Source organism: Loxodonta africana, chromosome X (assembly GCF_030014295.1).
Source record: "Loxodonta africana isolate mLoxAfr1 chromosome X, mLoxAfr1.hap2, whole genome shotgun sequence".
Lineage (NCBI taxonomy): Eukaryota > Metazoa > Chordata > Mammalia > Proboscidea > Elephantidae > Loxodonta > Loxodonta africana.
In genome coordinates this window covers 18,552,872-18,568,518 of record NC_087369.1, presented here as the reverse complement: position 1 = coordinate 18,568,518, position 15,647 = coordinate 18,552,872, and the positions used below count along the sequence as shown (strand labels likewise).

Below are 15,647 nucleotides of genomic sequence, written 5' to 3'. Positions count from 1 at the left end.
TCATATTTCTTAAAATATACTACTAGAGCAGCAAAAAAAAAAAAAAAAAAGAGCAGCAGGGCCCAAGAAATCAAAGTCCACAAGTCAGCTGAAATGAGCTATGTGGCTTTTCCGATAAGAAAACAGTCTCATGCCCCACGTCTCTATGACCAAGTCATACAGCAAGTATTATGGAATGAAATAATTAAAATTATTTTGTCACCTGTAAGACTTTTCCTTACCAAATTTCAATCATTAACTTACCTGTGACCAACACTTGTAGAGCCAACTTCCCCATCATAAATTGTCGGGAGTAATAAGAAACATTTACAAAACATGAAGCCTCTTTTTGTTTCCAGTCCTTTATGGGAGACAACTTTAGAAACCACCAGCTATGCTAAGGTTTTGCAAACACTGAAATTTTTTCATTAGGAAATGTCATAAAAATTCATAGAAAGAGTGCTACTAACCAGGAACAGGGAGAGTGTAATTTACATACTTATGTGCACAAATGCTTCCAAAAAGAAAATGTCGCCCTGCATTATCCCATCCTCTTTTACATTGCTACAAAGACAAACACCCTCCTTGCTATGAAGCAGCCTGAATTTACGATGATTACTAAAATCCTTGGGTCAGGTGAGCAGGGCAGAAAGGGGAGATGAAGACCCTCAGAAACGCTAACAAAGCCCAAAGCACACCACCAGTATATATTCCCTTAGAAATGGTCATTTTCCCAACCAAGCGCTTTGGCTTGTTGTAATGAGAACACACGAATCTCTAGACTTAACCCTCTGCAACACGGCCATAGCCTCAAAAGCAGGCATGGAAAGCCCAGTGTGTCTGAGGCCCCTCTTGCCCAATGTCATGCACATGCACCTGGATGTGGATGGAAAAACACCTCCCTCCTACAAACCCCAGGCAGCAAAGAACAGGGGCTAGAGGGAGTAGCTCCTCTGAGCCATGGAGGCTGCCTTGAGGCCAGGTGAACAGAGTGCGATAGACTCACCACAGGGCTGGGGGAGCCCTCTGAGCAAGCTGCCCACCGCTGGCTCCATGCCCCTCTTCACCCTCAGGCCCCCTGCTCTCAAGGAGTTCATGGGTAGAAGTACTGGCTATGTTAAAATACTGTTCCCCAAACCAAACTATGGCGACCGTTAATGCCTTTGTCAATTGCCATTATCTTTTTCTTTTCGCTGGGGTAGGAATGGGTGTGGAAGGAGGGGTGAACCCTGTTGGTGATAGATAGACACACGGGGTGAGGGGTGAGGGGTGAGGATGTGCAGTGGAGACAGCAGCCCAGAGACCAGGCTGGGAGTCCTGAGGTCTATGTTCTCCTCCTGGCCATGGCATGAACTCACTGTTAGCTCTCGGAACCTTAGTTTCCTCACCTCCAGAATGAAGACAGGAAAATGCAGCCCCCACACCTCACACAGAGAGATAAGAAAGTGAGGGTACTTTCAAAACTAAGTGCATTTTAGAATTATAACATTATAACATATGGAATGTAACGTTAATAAGAATGCTATCGGTCTCCACTTTTTCAGCAGTTAAAAGGGTAAGGACATATGGGAAATTAGCACCCAAGAAATATTCCCATTCCCTGATAACACAGCACCAGCCCATTTATCGCCCAACACACATCACCATCGTCATTATCATTAACACCGCCAACTGTGGTGAAACAGAGCAGGGGGCTGCTTCTCCTTCCAACTGCAAGCAGGCCTCTCAAGCAGGTCTTGGTAAATCTCCACAGGCTTCAAACTAGAAAAGTCTAGAGAACACTGTTCTAGTTAACACTTCCATCAGCCTTGAAGCCCCTAAAAGTCAGTCTCAGCATTCAGAATGTGTGAATGTGCAAAAATGGCAAGGGCACGTTGTGTTGTGAACTCAGGCAGAAGCAACTGATAGATCATTGCTTCTCATTTAGCTGGGAAGAGGGTGGAAGACGGCAACTTCCTAGAACACTCAAGGCTTGTCATGGAGTAGATCTAGGAGGAAATCTCTAGCCTTCAGAAAGGGGTAGCAGTCAGAAGAACAGTTGAGAAAATATATAGCATGCTACCAGGTGCAATGTGAAGAACAAATTCAGATATGCTTCACACACTGTGTCACACCTAGTAGGTTTTGTTTGATGGTGCCATGTCTTATTCAATATGGGGACGTTACAAATGAGGTCTCAAGCTCATGCCCCAAAGATGACTTGATGCTCATGCTAAAATCTCCAGGAAAAAAAAAAAGAGTTATTAGCCTCAAAGGCTGTTGGAGAAGCACCAGTTTTAACTCCCCAAATTTAAATAGCTTTTACTAATACCTAGGTGCTCCTTGGAAACTCTATGGGGCAGTTCTACTCTGTCCTATAGGGTCGCTAGGAGTCGGAATCGACTCAACGGCACTGCATAGGCTTAAAGTTTATAAAAAGTGGAATGCATCTAGCTTAGCTCTGGAAATCTGAGGTGGAAAGAACCAACCTCAGGTGTAACCTACACAAACAGAGCATGTTCCCCCATGGTGAATGAACATAAATCAGTTTCGAAAGCCAAAATATGACTTGGGAATTTCCCACAACTTTTGGAATCATGATTGTTCCACGACCTTAATTTTCTATTTCTTAACATCACCTTCTAGAGGTGGTGGTAACTGTTAGTTGCCATAGAATCAATTCCAACTCATGGCAGGCCCGTGTGTGCAGAGTAGAACTGCTCCATAGGGTATTCCAGGCCGTGACCTCTGGGAAACAGTCCATCAGGCCTGATTTCCGAAGCACCTCTGCGTAGGTTCAAGCCACCAACTTTTTGGCGGTAGTTGAGTGTTTAACTGCTTGCACCACCTAGGTACTCCCTTCTAGAGGTAGCAGTTCCCAAAACACGCTATGCATAGAATCACCTGGGGAGCTTACTAAAAATACAGATTCTCAGACCCCATCACTGAATTAATCATATATTCTCATTCAAATTCATATTCATTCTTTGTCTCTCTCTTCCCTCTCATACCCTTCTCTCTCACTCCTTCCTCCTCTCTTTTAAGCCTTGAGTGAACTTGGTGTCTGGAAAATATTTTACCACAACATAAGCCTCAATGTTAATAGTCACACCTTCCCTAGCCAATTGGTTTTTTTACCTAGGGTACATCTCACTTCAATGAGAGCTTCAAGAGAGCTGAGGACATAAGGTCCAGTCATTCCCCACTGGCTCCACAGACACAATTCCAACTGTTTGAGAAACTAGGCTGACACAACTTTTATTGTTCTCCTTGGAATAACCTATAATAAATCCACTACCTGTGTAAGTGTAAGACACATACATGCCTTCCTGGTGTTCAGATATAATGAAAATATTTAAGATTTTTGCTTTGGGAATGGCAAGTATCAGCTGATCTACCCCATCAGCTCCTGACTCTACATGAAACACCACGGCTTGCTGAAATCTTCTCAACTCCAAAGAGACCCTAAATTCAAACTGAGCTATCCTTTCAGTGAAACCTAAATAGGGAATTTAAAAAAGAAATTTAGAGAAGAAGGAAGAAGGTAAGTATAAAAAGCCAAAGTGTTCCCTTTCAATAAAACACAAGAGAAATATTTAGGGAGAAACAAACACGCTATCAGAGATGTAGCAGTCTTCCACTCACTGAAACTGTAGCTTTTCAAATTAGAAATAATTACATAGCAAGTATATTAAAATTAAGGTTTGCTCTTACCTGAGTCCTCCGACACATCCTTTGGTGAGGCTTCATCCTTAATATTTTTCGAAGCTAGTGATGTTTTGTTTTGAAGGAAGAAAAGAAAAAAAAACTATAAATTTTTATTTTTGAGGCACATTACATTAAAACAAAGAATCCCCAGTTATCACTTAAAAAACAGGTCTTACGAATCGCCAGAAGTTGCTATAAAAACAGTTGCCATGGACTATTCACTAAAACAATAAAGACCTCCTGAAGTATAGAAATAGGTTTGCCTCCTACAGAGAACAAAGCTGTATTTTTAACTTTTCAGAAGGAGCACCTCTAGTGGCTAGGAAGAGTATTACCAGGAAGTATCGGGAATGTCCCCTTCATTCCTGATGGGAGTCCTTGGGTGGTATACAAATGGTTAACATACTTAGCTGCTAACTGAAAAGGCTGGAGTCCACCCAGAGGTGCCTCGGGAGAAAGGCCTGATGATCTACTTCTGAAAGGTCAGCCATTGAAAACCCTATGGAGTTCAGTTCTACTCTGACACACATGGGGTCGCATGAGTTGAAATCATTGTCAATTCATTTTTCATTCCTGACACCCAGACCAATTATATCAGATCTCCAGGGTTGGGGCCCAGGCTTCAGTATTTTTAGAGTTCTCAAGGTTATTCCAATGTGCAAGCTAATACCCACTGCTTAAAAGCATGACCTGAATATCCACTGTTGCAGACAGTGTCCAGATCTGCCTGCCTATCTGGAGCACATATTTAAAATAGAAAACATGCAATTATTGTTTCTTAATGGAAAACTTATTTTTCAAAAAGTTTTCCGATGCAAAGCTGAATCAATGGCAGGTCCCAACAATCAAACCTGAAATAGCTCACTTACATGTAGCCCCTTCAGACAAGCCTCTCTCATTCCTGGGTAGTGAATCAACATCAGCTACTAGAAGGAAGGCTGGCTGGAGATTAAGAAAGTCTTGATTCTTGGCCCAGTTCTTTTTTCTTACTAAGCAAATGATTCATTCTGTCTGAACTCCCATTTACTCAGCCTCCATTAAGTTTTCTGAGGACTAAATAAAGCAATGTAGGAGGAAGGACCCGGTAGACTATAAATCATTAAAACAGAAGTATGGTGTATTTGCAGGGGATGGGGGGGTCCCTCCTGCTGTTCTAGATATTATCAGACCAACTCACCCCAGTGCTTGATGGTAACTACAACATGGAGCACTGTGTTGCACTGCTTCTCACACACCCCACAAGACAGACAACTTGTTGCTGGGCTCCACATCACACCCTACCCCCACAAAACCACAGAGACAGATAAAGCCCAGGGACAGAAAGCTTGGCCAGAACAGAGCCTCTTCATGGATTAGAGCTGTGTACAAAGGTGCATTTCTTGTCATGTTCTGAGATCATACCTGTTAACACGAGATGCTAAGTTCACAGTTCTGTCAGAGTCCAGTCATTTTGTAATTAGGCTGACCAGATTCCAATACAAGGCATCACGCTGGCCTGAGGGCCAGCAGAGAGTCAAGGAGCCAATGAGTTGGGAGGCTTTGGGCATTCAAGCTCTCGTTATCACCTTATGAACTATGATTATGTAGCAACACGTCATCAGTCCAAATGTGTTCACATACTCAAAACTTTCCTTAAATGCTCTAAAGCCACACATTCCAAGAGAATTAGATGAAGACACATAGGTGGAATGTCCTTAAAGGAAGAAAACTGTTTTCATACCTTGTTTGTCATCGAGAGTCACATCTTGGATAGGAACAGGAAAGTCTGCCATGTCTTTAACAGATGTCTTCTTGGAAAAGAAAAGTAAATGAATTATGTGGATTAGAACAGAAATTAAGTGATGTGCACATACGATGAAAATGTTCTAAAAGTAATAATTCTTCCCAATATTTATGGTTTCAGTAAACCCTGACTTTTAATACTATTTTATTTTTTAAGTTGCTAGGGCGGTAGTGCGGTAGAGGTTAACTTGTATTTGAAAATTTACATGCACAAAGGGAAAAATTCACAATTCAGATTGAGGCAGGTTTAGAGACCACACATTACATCAGAATCTAACTTGGATTCAGCCAGAGAATTGCATGGCAATTGCCCATTCAGCCAAGAACAAATGTGTATTTTATGTACTTTTTCTACAGAGTGGAGAGAGGTCCTGACAAGTGGCCCCATAAGTTAGGTATTTGCCAGGATCTATTATGCAAAGGGTGTCCAGCTCTGGTAAAATGGCCTCCTTGTTATGGAATACAATAATCTTACTGATGAGCAGATCAAAGTTTTCTCCCAAGTCATTTATGGGAAAACTCCTCACACTAAGAAGATGAAAATCCAAACTGATCGATTATTTTAAAACTCCATTTAAAATCTACTTAAAAAAATACTTACTATCAATTTATTTCTTGTAAAGTATCAGTTGACATATATTCTAAAACCTTTGATGAAATTAAAGAAGAACATATATTCGTATTGGCTATATACATATAAACTCTGGAAAATATACAAGAATTGGGGGGTGATCGAATAGATGGGGGAGAGGGATGGGAGGAGAACTTGTCAGTATATGCCTTTTATTTTCTTCATGTTTTAAGCATATTCAAAAAAATTTAATAAAATTAAGTTTAAGCACTTAAAGGAAGTAAATTGCATGCTACCTGTTATGCCAAAGAGTCAATTGGTCTACCTCTCAGAATCCAAACAACCCCAGCAAAGTGAGCAAAACTTCTGTTTTTAAATTGTTCAAATGAATGGAGCTACAGAACTATTTGGTAACAACCTGATCTAGGATTTAACAATCCTCAGTCAAGTAATTCTTGGCATTACAATGAAGCCTCCAAATGTAATTTCCTATCCAAAGTCTACTATCTTCAACAGAACAGAGAATGTATCTTAACAGTGTACTGCTTTCATCTTCTTCTCCCACCTGGATTATAAACCAGACCTTTTAGTCGAAGAAATTAGGTAAGAGTAGAAAATGTAGATAAAAAGAAATCTATAGATTGTGGAAAGAAATTCAAGATCTAGATAAACAGAAAGACATCCCATGTTCATGGATCCAAAGAATTAATACTGAGATTCTAGAAAGATGGTGGCATAACCAGACCATCGTTCTGACCCTCCTCCACAAATACAGCAAAAGATACAACATGGAAACGGTGAGCAGCTTTGAGGGGCTCTGAATTGGAGAGCAGAGGGAAGCAGCAGGTAACTGCACACAGGTAAGAATCAGTGAATCAACAACGAGTCGCATATAGTAGGAAAATCACTTCTCCCACCATCCCTGCCTCACCCCCCCAGCCATGCTGATCACCAGCTGCTGCGAACTGGGGAAGTGGCCTCCCAAAAGGAGCCTGTTTCCCTAACCACCACAGCCCCTGCCTGTACAAAGAGACAGGACCCTAAGCTTCTGCTCTAAAATCAACAAGGCAGACCTCCGCACGGGTCCATTTGGAGTGTGCCAGCACTTCCCCGGCCCGGACAATTTCAGCTACAAGCCTACTACAAATTGCTACAGAAGGCCCATGCAGTGGAGTCTGCTCTCATAATCACCACTCTACATGCCTCCTTGAGCACTCCGTAGCTCAAGCCACTGAAACCAACAGAACAAACCTCCTGGGAAGTCAGTTCAGGTCTCTTTGCTTCCCCTTCTACTTGGTGCTGAGGACTTCTGACTGAAGCTGATGTGTGCTAGGAAGCAGGCATCCTTAGTGGAGGCTACACCCACAGACAACATACTATGGGGGGGTGCCTCTGATATCAACAAGGCAGACCTCCCCAGGGGTCCATTTGGAGTATGCTAGCCCCTCCCCTACTGGGACACTGTCAGCTGAAAGCCTGCTGTGAATTGCTACAGAAGGCCCATGCAGTACAGTCTAGTCCCACAGTCAGTACTCTACCTGCCTCCCCGCACACCCCATAGCTCTGGCGTCTGAAACCAACAGGACAAGCCTCCTGGGGGTCAACTGAAGTTAGTCAGCCCCCACTTCTAGTTGGCACTGAGGACTGATGACTGAGGCTGCTATGTGCTAGGAAGCAGGAGTCTTGAGTGAAAGCTGCACTCATAGCCACCAATCTACCAGGGGGATTCTCACAGCAACAAGGCAGACCTCCATGGGGATCTGACCAGAGCACGATACTCCCTCCCCCATCTGGTAACTGTCGGTTGCCAGACTGTTGCAAACTGATACAGAGGTCTCCTTCAGTGGAGTCTGTTCCTGTAGTCAGCACTCCACCTGCCACCCTGTGCACCCCATAGCTCAGTCCTCTGAAATCAACAGGACAGACCTCCCTGGGGATCAGTTTGAGTCTATCTGCTCCCACTTCCAGTCAGTACTGAGGACTGCTGACTGAGGCTGCTGTGTATTAGCAAGCAACATACTACGGGGCGGGCTCCAACAACAATAAGGCAGACCTCCCTGGGGGTCCGTTCAGAGTGTGACAAGCCCTCCACCAACTGGTAATTGTCAGTTGCTGAACTGATACAAATTCCTACAGAAAGTTTCCTACAGGGGAGGCAGGAGGTGGGTCATCTAAGTGGAGACTGCTCCCCCAACCACCACAGGGCCACTGGGGTTCTGAAACCGACAAGACAGATGTCTCAGAGATTCTTCTGGGGATTGCCAGCCCCTCTTCTTCCTGAAATTGAGGAAAGTGTGCCTGTGCTTCCCCTGAATGCCAGCTCAGATTAAGCAGCCCACACAGAGCAGAAGAAAAAAGCCTTGGGCAAAACCAAAGGGCAACAACCAGCTATGAAGGGGGTACACTGGGTACGGGTTTTATGACTAAAAATATAGTTGCAGAAACCAAAGGGAAGGAAGTAATAACCAGAGAGAGAGACTACATCCCCCTGGTGGGCAGACTGATTAGTACATAATATCTTGCCTGAGTGGCAGTGCCCGCTGGTGGATAGACTGACCACAGCAAGTTCTCTGGTGTTTTAGGGAGACACTGAAAATTGAAAACCAAGACCTGGAACTTTCGAATCCTAATTAAACCAGGGAGGGAGAAGGAGCTATCATAGAGAGGAAGAGGAAATGTTATGCAAAGGTCAAAGGCACTGCCCATCTAAGAGTTCTTTTGGAGAAAGTAGTGTGGGCAAAAATACTAAATACTGGGGGAAACCGAGAAAGTTAGCACCCTCAAAAATTCCAATGCCCCAACAAAAAACTGATCACATGACACACAAAGAAAAGAGAAACAATGGCCCATCCAAATGAACATGACAAAGGGAATGAAAGGACACCTAAAAACCAAACTCATTGCCGCTGAATTGATTCCGACTCATAGTGACCCTATAGGACAGAGTAGAACTGCCCCATAGAGTTTTCAAGGAGCACCTAGTGGGTTCGAACTGTCGACCTTTTGGTTTGTAGCCAAACACTTAACCACTGTGCCACCAGGGCCCCTAGAGTTACAATACAACCCCCAAAACTCCATTCTTAGGTATATACTCAAAAGAAATAAAAACATATGTCCACACGAACACTTGTACATAAATGTTTATAGCAGCATTATTCATAGTAGCCAAAAAGTGGGCACACTCAAATGTCCATCAATGAATGAACAAAATATGTTATATTCATACAATGGAGTATTATTTAGCCATAACAAGGAATGAAGTCCTAATAGATGCTACACATGGATGAACTCTGTAAACGTTATACAGTGAAGCCAGGCACAGAAGACACATATTGTATGGTTCCATTTATATGAAATGTCCAGAATAAGCAAATCCACAGAGGCAGAAAGTAGATCAGTGGATGCCAGGGCCTGGACGGAAGAGGATGAAATTCTTCTAAAGTTAAATTGTGGTGATGGTTGCACAACTCTGTGAATATACTAGAAGTCCCTAAATTGTACACTTTAAATGGGTAAACAAAGTTATGTGAATTATATCTCAAAAAGCTGTTAACAACATAAAGAAACCTAGTAATATAAGAAAACACTGCTAAAGAGGAATATACCTGAAATTATGATCTAAAACCCTTGAAGGAAATACGTACAAGTTAACAATGTGCTGTCTTTAGAAAAAGACGCGCTGCTAAGGAAACTTCTCCTGACCTGAGACCTGAATCAGCCACACCTTCGCTCACAACACAAACATCCCATCCTGGAGTCATCATGCCCAGGGCTAGAACTAAAATTTATTTAAATGCCTCTCATTCATGAGAGATTAAAAGACTGGTAGATAGATGGAGAGAACAACGAATAATCATTTAAAAAAAGAGGCCATGAAATACTTCATTATTAATTACTGAAATCTGACCTACACTTCTCGAATGGCCAAGCCACCAATTAACTTTATCACCTTGCCCCCGAATTCAGTTTACTGCATCATCATCTAAAGGCCCCTACCCCACAAAATAACACCTTGGTTAGGAGAGAAGTGTTTGTTTTGCTTTGTGGTTTGGACAGGAGAAAGAATAAAAGACTCAGTTAGCTTTTACCCCCTCCCAAAGGAACCAGTTAGAGTATACAAAAGTATATAAAACTAGTTGCATGTGACGTCCATAAAGAAGGATACACATAATGTCATCAAGGACATCAGAGAGCATAAGTGTGAGTGTGAGAGAGTGTGTGTGTGTGTGTGTGCATGCATGCATGCATGTGTGTGTGAAAAATATCTACATTCTTGGACCCTATGGCCACCTGTATGTTTGCTCTTCTTTCTTTTTAGACAATGATACGTGCCCACATGGGGAAAAGCAATATGAGTCAGTAATTAATGTCTACAAAAAAATCATTATCACTATTGGAAGAGCAAAGACCATCTCATATCATCGTAAACTGGAACAATTTTTACCTAGAAAGGACAAGTATTCATGGCATTTTTTAGGAAATCGCCTAACAACCTCAATTTTACAAAAGTTAGGGTGACCTATTGCAAAAAGCAGGGCAACTGCATAAGAGCTGTAGAGGCGTCCATTTGCGCTTGATGGAGAAACCTCTCCAGACACGGCTGGAAGCCTCGCAGTATACTAAGGGCCATGAAAGTGGTTAACTGTTGTCTCTGCTTCTCCATCATGCGCATTCCACAGAAAAGGAAATTAAAAAAAGAAAAATTCTTCAAACGTGCATCTACTGCCCATCCTGAAATCACATTCCTTTATACACTTTCCCCATGAAGAGAAATCTTGAGAAAGTAACCTGAAGGCAACAACTCAAAGGAACAGTCGCAGAGAGGCAGAGGGAGGTTAATCAGAGAGGGCACTGCAGACGCAGACTTGATTCTCTCGCAGAGGGTACCACCTGTAGCAGACTACAGGCCTGAAAGGCCCCGGTCAAAGAGTAAATAATCACACAGTTAACAAAAAATTCCAGAAATGTCCCCACGTCCTCCCTTTGACTTCCATCACCTTGTAATGGTTTGAACTATGGTTAGAGGACTCAAATAGGAGCCTGTGACTAAACCTCCATTTACTAAATGTTTTCAGATTTTTCCCTCCAGAAGGGGACAGCAAGGTATCATAAGTTGTCATCACAGTGATCATAATGGTGATGATGATAATGATACCGATGATAATGACGACAATCACAGTGACCACAGTGATTCCTCCTGTTTATCGATCCACAGCTAAGAACCACTAAGCACTTGGCTACACCTATACATTAATGGCCCAACACTGTGGGGATTCTCCAGGTCTCTTCTGGAGATTATCCAAACCAGTCTTCATTTGCTCCAAAAGCTAAAAACCACGAGAGAGAAGGAGCTTTGAACGTGATTTGAGCCCTCATATATAGTTCTCCAACCTCCTCTCAAAGCTGTTCTCATACATTATACCTTGTTAATATCCAGCTACTAAAAACACAACTTTAAAACATTTACTAAGGAATTAAAGCTTGGTTAAAGTAAATAACTTGGCTGGGGTCTTCTGGTTTGGTTTAGCTATACTTAACCTCTAGACAGTCAAGAGACTATTTTTATTTTACCAAATCAAGTTTTAGGGGGAAACGGGGGGAAAAAAAAGATAATTACAGATACATTTGATGTTTAGATCTGAAAGACTGAGCCTGAAGTAATTACTGAGTATAAAAGAAAACATCATCAAAGTGGATTTTCCAGAGTTTGTGAAGAAGCTAGGTTAACATATGAAGATCTTTTACCTCACTCCGATGCAAGTCCCGGGGTTGTTGGCTTGCTGGCATTGACTCTGAATACGAATCAAATGCTGCACACTCCCACTTGGACTTAGGAAAAGCTAAGAAGAAACAAAAAGAATACATAATATATACTACAGTCACAGTGCTCATTGTGTCCTACCAGCTTTTCTGTGCTTGCTAAGCACAACAACAAACCACAAACCCTTCTCTACTACTTATGGCACGGACCATGTTGAGGTAGTATTTTAAGTTTTTTACGTGTACAACCCAGTACTTCTATCATTCCCATTTCACATACATGATGAAACTGAGGAACCGGGTCACTGAGTAGCATCCTCAAGGTCATACGTCTGGTAAATGGAAGAGCAGGGATTGGAACCCCAGCTGGCTGGCTGGCGGGTCCCCGTTCTCAGCATTTCATGTTGTAGCATAGTGATCATTTTCCACATTAACTCTCACTTTGTTTTCACAACATGTAAGTGTTAGTCATGCTATTTGAGCATAATTTTTAAATGATAGTGACAATGGTGATAGTTCTAATACTATAAACTAAGGAAATGCATCATTTTAGCTATTGTTCCTGATTTCAAACAAGCAAGTAAGAATCACGTTATGGGTTCCGTCCAACCTACAACGGTGACAGAGGCTGCTAATTGAGGAGCTGAGTGAATTAGCATGTGGAAAAAAAGCACACTGCTTGGGAAGCTAGTAGTTAACACCCAGGCTATTTCTCCGAAGCAGATTCTGCTTCACCATTTTTGTCACAAAGTAATTAGGAAAGAAATGTCTCAACAGCTAGAAAATTTGTCAGTATTCCAAAGAGAAAAAGCAGATTGGGGTTGGTAATAAACAGATGTGACAAATCAAATTTGTCAAGACAAGCTATGAAGAAATCAAAACTTTAATGCAAGGTTTCAAAAAATTTTGGGGGAATGGAATGTTGAACATGGGTTGGCATTGTTTTGCGCTCTTGCCTCCCTCTCACCCTTTCTGTGCTCTGAAAGGGGGCACAGTCCCTCTGCAGTAAAGCACTGGTCACCGGGGTGGCAGCACCGCACGCGGCTGAGTACAAGCACCTTATCTGCTCGTTGGCTTATTCAACCCTGAATTTCACTGATGCCAAGTGGGGCAGACCGTGGCCCTGGTGACTTCTCTGACTAGACCTGGTCAGCTCACTGTTTTCTGGGTTAAAGCTCAGAGAAACCCCTTTTACAACCTCAAAAGCAGTTTTAACCAATGTAAGATTTCTCTTCCTGGTCTACCAATCCATGATCTTTTACCAGTTGTCACTGAGTCGATGCCAACTCATGGTGACTCCATGTGTTTCAGAGTAAAACTGCACTCCGTAAGATTTGCCTATATGATTAATGGCTTACCATGAGGGACCTCACCATGTACAAAGCTAACACTCTGAAAACTACAAATGCCACCAATTAACAGCTAAATAGCTTTCTAACATGTCCACCTCTCTCCATCTCCACTCTCACTCCCCAGTCAAGCCTCAGCTGTGCTGGAGAGGACTGTTGCCAGAACCTTTGACCTGATCTTCCTATTGCCACCTTTGCCCCTGAAAACCCATTCTCTGGACAGCAGCAGGATGGTTTCAGAGGGCCTGGTTGGGCCACTTCCCTGCTGGAAACACGTCAGAGTTACTGCCCATGATCTGTTCCCTGTCTCCCTCCTCGGCGTCAGCCTGGGTCTCTCTTCCCCTGGTTCATCCCACTCCAGCCCCTCTGGCCTGAACTTCCTATTCCTCACCCGTGTCTGCTCCAAGTCCCTCCCCTCTCAGACTTCTCCAGCACACCTCCTGCCCCTCTGCCCATAACCCACTTTTCCCATCTTTTACCTACTTAGTCTTCAGCGCAGCCTTCACACTTCCACTCAAACATTTGAGGAAATCTTCCCTAAGGCCCTGCACCCTCTGGATGCACTTCTACTTCCCCTTCATAGCACTTATTACTTGTTTGTGAGCTGACTTAACATCTATCCTTTAACTGCCGGCAAGTTCCCTGAGAGTGGAAATTGTGTTTTACAGAGCATTCTGGCCCCAGAGAATACCACAGTGCCCCTCACAAAGTAAGTACCCAATAAATATTTTAATGAACTATATGATGGCACTGGGTTCACTGGGTATACAGTGGTCACGAGCTTGGTTGACTGCCAACCAAAAGGTCTGCAGTTTGAATCCACCAGCCGCTCCTTGGAAACCCTATGGGGCAGTTCCACTCTGTCCTATAGGGTCACTATATGAGTTGAAATCAACTCGAGGACAACAGGTTGGGTTTTTGTTTGTTTGCTTTTTTTTAATATGGTAAAAATGCATACCACCTAGTCACCTAGACATGAAAATATCAAAAGGCTCATAGTTAAGTCCTCCCAATAATCCAACTACTCTTGCCAACTCTGTCCAATTTTCACTGTTACAGAAAAGGGATTATTTCTGTAATTAAAACTGAAATGTCATCAGATACAAAAATTCCTATTTCATTATTTTATTACAGTTTTCATGCACGATGGTATCAATCAACTTATACTCTTCACCAATCTTGTTGAAGACTGGATTAAGTTTTTTTTTTTTAAGACTGAATATAGATTAATTAGAATAATGTTGGAACAAGATAAGAGCTAAGCTTTAAAAAAAAAAAAAGTTAAACGGGATGTCAAAAAATGAACAACTACAACCAAAATTAAGAGCAGGGCCATTCATACTTTGCCAACAGTCTAAAAATCACCAAAAAAAGGTCTAGACGGTTCTGGCCAGGGTGATAAAACACTTAAAAATTAACTACTAAACCCTTGGGGTTTGCCTAAAATATACTGTCAATGGGTGCGATGGGCTTTTCTGAGGTCTCTCATGTTTTCTGTTAGAACTATATAATCAATATTTAAGATTAATCCCACAAGCCCCAGAGACGATGTGCAAGTTTTGCTTAAATGAAAGATATGTAATGACTCTTCAGTTGTTTCTGTATAAATTCACACTGACAGCCTGGATGAAGACCAAGAAAACACAGGGACTCTGCTGTTCCCAGGGAAGGGAGAAGGCTCCTGAAGGACACTCTTCTTGCTGGACTCCCCTATCCTGCAGAGGCAAGTCCGAAGGAGCCGCAGTCCAGTCTGTTAACACACTTTTAGCTCAGGGCTTTCAGACTTTTAAAGAATGTCACCAACGGCTTTTGAGACAGTCCATGCAACCTCCACAGTGAATTCTCAAACACAGAGTCAGCACCCGGCAGAGGTGCTGTGGCCATGCTGCATCAACAACAGTGCAGCATTAGTCAGGACCCGGAAAGGAAAGCCAGGTGAGGGCATGGGAGATGAGCTGGCCCAGGGACTCTTTCCAGGGCCGGGAAGGGGAAGAGGTGAAGGTATTAAATGCACCCAAATGCCCCTGCATCAGACCCAGGCCCTCTGGTCAGCTGTTAATCCCCATTCAAAACCAGCTATTTTGGGGGTCAACTCCAACTCATGGTGACCCCATGTGTGTCAGAGTAGAACTGCACTCCACAAGGTTTTCAATGACTAACTTTGCAGAAACAGATTGCCAGGCCTTTCCTTCCGAGGTGCCTCTGGATGACTTGAGCTTCCAACCTTTTGGTTAGCAGCAGAGCATGTTAGCTGTTTATACTTCCAGGGACACCATTAGAAACAGCCAAAGCCCTGGGAATGTCACTGCTTCTTTGCTTCAATCCGGGAGAAACACAGTGAGAGAAAGAAAGGAATGAGAAAGATGGAGAGACATCAAAGAGGAAACAGAGCAGTTTATCATGGTGCCCAATTGCAAGCTAATTCCTTGGGAGCTGTGAAGGTCTTCCCAAGCCTTTAAGGAAGGGAAGCTAGCTGGAGATATAGTCTCCTATAGGCAGAAAGCAGCTGGTTTCAGCAA

General features: G+C 42.9%; 1 protein-coding gene across 2 annotated transcripts in view; it reads right to left on the bottom strand.

Annotated features, from left to right (window-relative positions):
• The window catches only part of REPS2 (RALBP1 associated Eps domain containing 2), a 216,295-nt gene that overhangs the window by 71,107 nt on the left and 129,541 nt on the right, over positions 1-15,647 (bottom strand). The window contains exons 9-11 of one of the 2 annotated variants that reach the window (XM_023555186.2): positions 11,765-11,859; positions 5,387-5,456; positions 3,673-3,726 (exon numbers count right to left, since the gene is read on the bottom strand). In XM_023555186.2, the coding sequence (XP_023410954.2) occupies positions 3,673-3,726; positions 5,387-5,456; positions 11,765-11,859 (219 nt within the window). The remainder of the gene's footprint in view (positions 1-3,672; positions 3,727-5,386; positions 5,457-11,764; positions 11,860-15,647) is intronic. The other variant, XM_064278045.1, reaches the window with a different exon arrangement.